The 8,916-nt window shown below is 36.0% G+C and overlaps 2 protein-coding genes across 2 annotated transcripts in view; both read right to left on the reverse strand.

The window, feature by feature from the left end:
• The window catches only part of LOC107679510 (trace amine-associated receptor 13c-like), a 9,946-nt gene extending 8,190 nt beyond the window's left edge, over positions 1 to 1,756 (reverse strand). Inside the window, exon 1 of the mRNA XM_016475077.1 lies at positions 875 to 1,756. Within this exon, the coding sequence (XP_016330563.1) occupies positions 875 to 1,708 (834 nt within the window). The 5' untranslated portion in view covers positions 1,709 to 1,756. The remainder of the gene's footprint in view (positions 1 to 874) is intronic.
• Positions 1,757 to 6,237: 4,481 nt separating this feature from the next.
• On the reverse strand, positions 6,238 to 7,296 carry LOC107679515 (trace amine-associated receptor 13c-like). Its single transcript, XM_016475083.1, has one exon. The coding sequence runs from the start codon at positions 7,240 to 7,242 to the stop codon at positions 6,238 to 6,240; it is 1,005 nt and encodes a 334-aa protein (XP_016330569.1). The 5' UTR covers positions 7,243 to 7,296.
• Positions 7,297 to 8,916: the final 1,620 nt, after the last annotated feature.

Raw genomic sequence — 8,916 nt, forward strand, 5'->3', positions numbered from 1 at the left:
CATCCCAAAAGTAAAGTGTGCTGGTAGCAGCCTCATGCTGTGGAGCTGTTTTTCAGCGGCAGGGACTGAAGGACTTGTCAGAGCAGAAGAAAAGCTCAATGCACCAAAATATTGAGGTAGCCTTAATGAAAACCTAGTCCAGAGCATCCAGAACCTCAGACTTGTCAGAAGGTTCATCTTCTAACAGGACAATGAACCTAAACACACAGCAAGAGTGGCTTATAGACAACTCTGTGAATGTCCTTAAGTAGCCCAGCCAGAGCCTGAGCTTGAACCCAATCAAATATTTCTGGAGAAACCTGAAAATGTGCGTCTGCCCCCATCCAACCTGACAGAGCTTGAGAGGTGAAGAGGTGAGGAGAAGAATGGCAGATAATTGCCAAATGATGATGAGCAAATCTTGTCGCATCAAACAAAAAAGACTTGAGGCTGTAAAGGTGTTTCAGCTAAATATTTAGTTGAATGCTAGTATGAATACTTATGCAATGTACTTATTTCAGTTTTTTTTAATTGTAATAAATTTACGAGGTTGTGACAATTCTGTTTTTGCTTTGTCTATATGGTGTATGGAGTGTAGATTGATATGGGAAAAAAAGTAATTTAAAGCAGTTTTACATAAGGCAGGACCACAACATAACGTGAAAAAAAATTAAATGAATACTTTTGCAAGACACTGTATACATGCACCAAACACACTGAAAGAACATGAAACACATATACAAACTGACTATCAACATGTTTAAAATAAACAATAAGGCCATGACAAGAACTCAGAAAAAAGGCTTAGTCATGGTAAATACTGGTTATTTATGCCATAAAAGCATAAATGTAGTTTGTTCATGTTCATTTCAATGTAATCATCTTTACAATGTACAGTAGTGACAGCTGTTATATACAATATATAGAATGGAATATAGCAAAGCAGATAAACTGTCATAATGATTCCTAATGTCAGAGCAGCTTTGCTCTCAGATTTCCTCTTCACTGAATCTTCCATTTCACATTTACCACTCTTCATCAGAGAGTTTATAATTTTCACTTGCTGATGTACAACGTAAAATATCCTCAAATATAAAGCTATGATCATGGTGCAAGGGATTAGAAAAGATATGAACAGATCCATGATGCTTAATGAATATGGAACGTTTAAATAGCACCCTCCGTAGCACACATCGGCCTGTGCAGTGTCAAAATATCTGTAATTTATTGCAAAGGCAAAATTACCAATGAAGCAAGTAAACCAATAGATACAGATGCCCATTAAAGTTTTAGTCATTGTTATTTTGTGTGGGTACAGTAAAGGGTGACACACAGCCACATAACGATCAATAGCAATTAAAACTAAATTACCAAGAGACACAGAAAGAAGCAGCCCGATGATGACTACAAAAAGTCCACAAAAAGTGTGTCCAAAGTACCAACATGTCTCAATCAGATTTATGGCCTCTATGGGTATCACAATAAGTCCAATAAACATGTCAGAAACAGCCAGAGAGAGAATGAGCAGGTTGGTTGGAGTGTGAAGCTTCTTGAAGTGAGAGATGGAGATGATCACCAGCAGGTTCAGAAACACAGTCCATGCTGACAACAATAATATTAACACATACATGATATTGTATTCATGACTAGAACGTTTTCCCTTGGGACATGATGAGATGATGTCAGGAAAGCAGTATTGAATCTCATGATCCTCTGTCTCATAGGCCATGTGTGAGTCTCCTCCTGTTAGGTGTTTGTTCTGCTCTCCTTACTGTCCCTTCAATTATACAGTGTCTGGATCAAACTGACCAACCCATTTTCCACCCGCTCTGATGCTGAACAATGACATAATTTTCTTCCAATAGTTTCAACCTTGGCAGTCAAATAGCCGAGCTTAAGAGGCAAAACTGAAAGACATAAAACTGAATACCTTTGCTTTTACATGATGTATACCCACACTAATAGAGTAGGTGTAAGAATGAAATCCAAAAACACTGATGTATCAGCCAGTAAAGCAAAATCAAAAAAAATACTTGGAGCATTGTTAAGCCCTGAGGCCTGTCTTGAGAAGCAGGTTTAAGTACTAACTACCCGGTTAAGGTGAATTAGAGTTTGATCGAGCCATTTTTCAGTCTCATGAAGGTAGATTAGGTTAAATTGGTGTTCATAGCCATATTAACTAATGCTACATCTCTGACCAATCAATGACTGGGTGCAGGGCCGTTTCTAGGCATAGGCGAGCTAGGTGGTCGCCTAGGGCGCCACCAGCTGAAGGGGCGCCAATGAGCGCACGTACTGGCACTTTTAGCAGGGTTGTGATAAAGAGTGGCATGGTCACCCTGAAATATGACTGCCGCCCCCACTGGATCCCCCAACATTATTGGGCTAGAGTACTGTCAATCTGACGATGCCTGTATGCCACTAGATCAGAGTGCTGTTCGCCTAGGGCGTCAAATTGGCTAGAAACGGCCCTGACTGGGTGTATCACTGTTTTAAAATGCATGAAGAGTTAATGATGTCCACCTAATGGATAATGTGAGCAATAATAATTCAACAACTCAGAATATATGGATTATTCTCTCAAAAAATAAAATTCAGTCAATGTTTACCCATCCTCATGTTTTTCTAAAGCCATATGACCTTTTTCTTTTTCAAAACAAAAGGAGAATTAAAAAAAAAACATGTCCTGCTCATGCTTGTCCATATTATGGCAATGAATGGAGCCTAGCTTCAAGCTTTAAAAAGTTGCATTAGTATCTTAAAATTATCCAATTCAAAACTAACTCTGTATGTTCTACAACTTGCTTCATGAAGCAGCCCTCTGTACTGCTGTATTAAGAGATTTACTGCAGCCAGTAGCCACTGACTGTGCAGTGAATGAAAGTGATTTAATTGTGCCACCGTCACTGACATACACTCATGTGAAGTCATGGCTGTTGTTGGTGCATCAGTGGCCATGAATACAATACATATAAACAAAATCAGATATGTATCAACTGACAAGCTGTTCATGGATAGTGGTTGATATTTGTCCTAACCTTATACATGTTAATGAAGAATGGCTGATCATGCTTCAAATCAGAAGCTATGTATGTATATTGTAGCATGCATGTACACACACACACACACAAACACAAAAACAAACACAAACACTCTTAACTCCACAGAATGAGTCTTTTCTCAGTGCAACCACTAGAGGCTGAATTGTTGGACATTGCATGCATTTATGACTTCAAATTCAGATGTTTATGCTGATAACACAGACTATCAGGATTTATGTGCAATGCAGCTAAAACTACCACTATAAAATGACAGTGTATGCAGTCATTGTTTTCCTATCAGTATTATTATTGGACCAGTAAGCAAAGAAATTACATATTTTTTTCATTTTGATAAAGAAACATTGTTGGCAGGAAAACAACTGAACATTTTGTCACTTCATTTTACTTAGTGTTAAAAGAAGTTTGCTTAGCTTGCTTAGTTCCAGTTTAATTACAATTGATGTTTGGTAAAAATATTGACCAGAGAGGATGCTGGCTGATTTAAGATGTGTTTAACTGTATTTTTAAACCAAGACTAAAATAAAGCATAGTGTGGGACAACGGGTCTTTGCAGGCCCGATGTCAGGCAAAAAATGGGTTCACACACAAAAAAACAAACAAAAAAAACGGAATTTATATACACAGCCCATGTTAAAAGATTTATGATTGTGGAAGAGATTACTGATATAGAACAGCTACAGTAAAGAATCCAGCAAAACTGTGACAATGATCCCTAATGTCAGAGCAGCTTTGCTCTCAGATTTTCTCCTCACTGAACTTTTCATTACACATTTACCACTCTTTGTAAGGGTATTTATAAAAGTAAAAAAAAAAAAAAGTGAAAGTGAAGTGTGGCGCCCCATACTTGGAATTTGTGCTCTGCATTTAACCCATTCAAGCGCCCACACACACACACACTGTGAACACACAACTGGAGCAGTGGGCAGCCATATTGCTGCGGCGCCCGGGGAGCAGTTGGGGGTTTGCTCAAGGGTCTCACCTCAGTCGTGGTATTGAAGGTGGAAAAGAGAGCTGGTCATTCACTCCCCCCACTGACAATTCTTGCCGGACCTGAGACTCGAACCCACAACCTTCGGGTTACAAGTCCGACTCTCTAACCATTAGGCCACAACTGCCCCCAATAACTTATAACTTTCACTTGCGGATATACAACATAGAAAATCCTCAAATACAAAGTTATTATCCTATTACAAGGAGACACAAAGGACTAAATCAGATCAGTGACTCTCCAGGCAAAACTTATTGGAGCACTTCTAATCCAGAGGTATTACCTAATTTTCACCTTCATCATCGTCTTCAATTTGGAAAAAATAGTTAACTTTTACAGCATTTATTACATTTGATTAATATTAATTCATAATTACTGAATATACAAATGCATTTTAACATTTTGCATAATTATTAATAAACATTAGTACAAAATAAACATTATTACATGTAATATTATATCAATCATATAAAATTGTATCAAATTGTATCACAATTATATAAATCTTGTAAAAATATAGTACAATAATTCATGATACCCAAGGCAAAAATGTTAATGAACTAATGTTAATGAACCTTATTGTAAAGTACTTTTGATTTTACAAACAACTGCCAGAAAATGAGAAACAGCATTTCTCCATGATACCTATTTAATCTGAAGTGACCTGCATATTAAAGCACAATACTAATCAATCAATGAATAGATTAATATTAATTCAGTAATTCGACATTTAAATGTAAATAAAATGGCTTTGCAAATGAAAACACTAAAAACACTTTAGGCATCTCACAGGATCTCATGAGTGGAAATGTCTCTCTCTTTCACACACACACAAACACACACAGGTTTGTTTTTATGGTTTATGGTTTACTCTCCATAGGCGTAATGGTTTTTATACTGTACAAACCGTATTTTCTATTGCCCTACACCAACCCTACCCCTAAACCTACCCCTTACAGGAAACTTTCTGCATTTTTAGATTTAAAAAAAAACTCATTCTGAATTATTTATAAGCCTTTTGAATTACGGGGACACTGAAAATGTCCTCATAAATCACCTTCTCGTTGTAATGCCTATGTCATACCCATGTTATTATAAAAATTTGTGTCCTCATAAACCACATAAACATGCACACACACACACACACACACACACACACACACAGTGCTTTTGTTGTTTTATCAAGAAATGGATTACAGTAAACTCTGAAGCCCTGTTATGGACATCATGGCTTGTTATTTATGAAATGTGCACCTGAGGGTGCTGTTAACACCTGTGCTACATGCAGAGATGATCCTCAAGTGCCTCAATCATTCATTAAAGGTGCAAAACAAACACAGGCAAACACACACATCAGTCTGATGCAACAGCTACTGCTTTCTACTGCAGAGTCAGTGATTTAAGAATTATTTAAGAATTTAATATAGAAATTAATCAATCCACTAAAATAATCCAAAAGTGGCATACAAAATTAAATAATAGATAAAAGGAAAAGTGTGTGAGCAGTCAAAACTAATTATGGTTTGCATAATTTTAGCCTTTGTTTGGATCATAAAAAAATCGGCCTACATGAGGTGATGTTGAGCAGTTACAGTATGGCATTAATTTATTCACATCAGTTTATATGAAACAATAAACATTACTTCAACTTACTTGAAAAGTTACAATAAAATATTTAATATAGTTATTGTTAGGCTTTACCTTTGTGTGTAGCTCCACCCTTTAAATGCCTTTTGGAAGAATCTGAAGTTACTTTGTTTCAGATGTTTTAATCTGAGGTGTGCTGTAAGCCATTTTAATTATTCACTTTGTGATGAACCACCATGATAATACATTTGACACTTATACATAGTTCTATATGACTGTCCTCATTTTGTCATTGTGTTTTTGATTTATATCAACACAGATTCAGCATGACTAATAAAAGATTTGTGATTCTTGCTCAATTTTCCTAATAATGCAACACAACTGAACATTTTGTCACTTAAATTTACTGTGTGAAAAGAGTTTGCTTAATTGTTAAATTCTGACAAAACTGTCATTTGAACAGAGTATAGTATAAAGGAATGATACTCAATGAAACAAACTACATAATATTAAAATACATGTAGTGTAAATTATAACTATTATGATTATTTACCTTTATGACTTTATGACAATTGCAGTTTTTGTGAAATTGTTCTCAGAATGATGGCTTTATCAATTTAATTACAATTTATGTTCTGAAAAAATATTGACCAGAGAGGATGCTGGCTGAAATATTTTCAGAGTTAAGATGTGTTTAACTGTCTTTTTAAACCAGGGGTAAAATAAAGCATAGACCATAGGATTCAGACCTGAGTTCATATACATGAACCATGTCAAAACATTTATGGTTGTGGAAGAAACTGCTGATATGGAACAGATATAGTATGGAATCCAACAAACCAGATAAACTGTCACAATGATTCCTAATGTCAGGGCAGCTTTGCTCTCAGATTTCCTTCTCACTGAACCTTCATTTACGCATTTGCCACTCTTCATCAGGGTGTTTATAACTTTCACTTGCTGATGCACAACATAGAAAATCCTCAAATATAAAGATATGATCAGGATACAAGGAAAAATAAAAGACATGAACAGATCAGTGACTCTCCAAGCAAAACCCACAAAAACAGAACACTCTCCATAACACGTGTATGTTCTGCGTGAAATGTCAAAATAACCGTTACTAATTACAAAGGCAGTGTTATAAGTTGAGGAGCAAACCCAGCTCAGAGAGATGCTTATTAATGTTTTAGTCATGGTTATTTTCTGTGGGTACAGTAAAGGGTGACAAACAGCCACATAACGATCAACAGCAATTAAAACTAAATTACTAAGAGATGCTGAGAGAAGCATCCAAATAAATATTGAATAGAGTCCACAGAAAGTGTCTCCAAAGTACCAACACATCTCAGTCAGCCTCGTGGCCTCTATGGGCATCACAAGTCCAATAAGCATGTCAGCCACAGCCAGAGAGAGAATGAGCAGGTTGGTTGGAGTGTGAAGCTTCTTGAAGTGAGAGATGGAGATGATCACCAGCAGGTTCAGAAACACAGTCCATGCTGACAGCACTGACACAAACACATAAATGATATTGTATTCATGACTGGAGCGTTTTCCCTTGATACATGATGAGTTGATGGCAGGAAAGCAGTATTGAATCTCATGATCCTCTGTCTCATAGGCCATGAGTGAGTCTCCTCCTGTTAGGTGTTTGTTCTGCTCTCCTTAATGTCCTTTCATTTATACATTGTCTGGATCAGACTGACCAACCCATCTACCGCCCATTCTGATGCTGCATAATGACATTTTTTTCCTCCAACACTTTTAACATTGATGTGACCATTTAGGACCTATGCAGTATTCCTGTTATATTTTTTTGTAATAATTTTTTATTTTTGTAATTTTTATTTTGCCATTAATTATCTACATTATGGTGGCCCTCAATAGTCTAATCTGTTCCACCAGTTTCATAATGAGCCAAAAATATTTTTTAAGCTTTTCATTAGGGCTGCCCTCGACTAAAGATTTTTCTGATCGACTAGTAGGGTCCCTATACTAAAGTGTTACCACTTGTTTTAATGTGTTGCTATATCCATACCAATAATATAAAAAATAACATTTATGTATCAGCCAGAAAAAAACTAGCTGCAGTCCGTAACTTTTTTGGGTTAAAAATTATCCGAAATCAATATTTGAGCAAGTACATAACCAGCCAGTGTTAAAAACTATCGCCTTACTTTAGCCCGATTCACAACGGTTACCTTAACATTAATAATTTAAGAATAAAGTATAACAATAATAATAATTAGCATGGTTTGATGTGATATGAGCTAACCGATTGTTAGAATTAATCACCATTGTAGCACGATTTATTGTAATGTTTTTTTCCTCAGTTGGTCAGAACAAATGTGGCAGACTTGTTACTTACTTGTTCAGATGACAATATACGGTGAAAATTCTTATTTGGGTCATATTCCAAGACGTAGGCTAGAATCTGTGATTGCAAGGTACAGTGAATATCCACACCGGTGCAGTGACTGACTGCCACACACACATACTTGGATACTGCTCTATTGGTCACTAGATTTTGCAGGACAATGTGGAACGTGTGACAGAGATAAATTTACTACAATTAGACTATGTAAATATTGATAATGATTGGATGATAACATTCTTTTAATCATTAATACGTTTTCTTAATGGTAACCAACTCAGTGACTGCCACTCAGTTTGCCCAAGTTCGAGTCATACGATTTAATTTACTCCACAGAACCTATTCAGTCTAAAATAAACTGAATAACAGGCTAGTAGGTAAAAATGATTTTATACTACAATTAATTTCCTTAATAGCAATTATGTTCATTTATTAGACAAATATGAACAACAATGCAAACATGAAATGCATTTTACCAGATTCACTGCATCTTGAACTTGTACACAGCATTATTTAATTACATATTTATTATGTCCTTCAGGTATCATGAATGATATTATAAAACTAATGTCAATCAAATTGGATGCTGGGTGAAATATTGTAAGAATTAAGATGTGTGTAACAATGTGGGTAGGCTTCTCTCAAGGAAGTCACATGGGTTGATCTGTCATATACATGGACTTGTCTTTGTTCAGTTGGCTTACACTTTACTATGATGTACAAAGAATGAGTATTTTCTAAGTACAACCACTAGAGGCTGAATTGTTGGACATTGTATGCATTTATGACTTCAAATTCAGATGTTTATGCTGATAACACAGACTATCAGGACTTATGTGCAATGCAGCTAAAACTACCACTATAAAATGACAGTGTATGCCGTCATTGTTTTCCTATCAGTATTATTATTGGACCAGTAAGCAAAG

Source organism: Sinocyclocheilus anshuiensis, unplaced genomic scaffold, assembly GCF_001515605.1.
Source record: "Sinocyclocheilus anshuiensis isolate Anshui unplaced genomic scaffold, SAMN03320099.WGS_v1.1 scaffold2218, whole genome shotgun sequence".
NCBI classification, from domain to species: Eukaryota; Metazoa; Chordata; class Actinopteri; order Cypriniformes; family Cyprinidae; genus Sinocyclocheilus; species Sinocyclocheilus anshuiensis.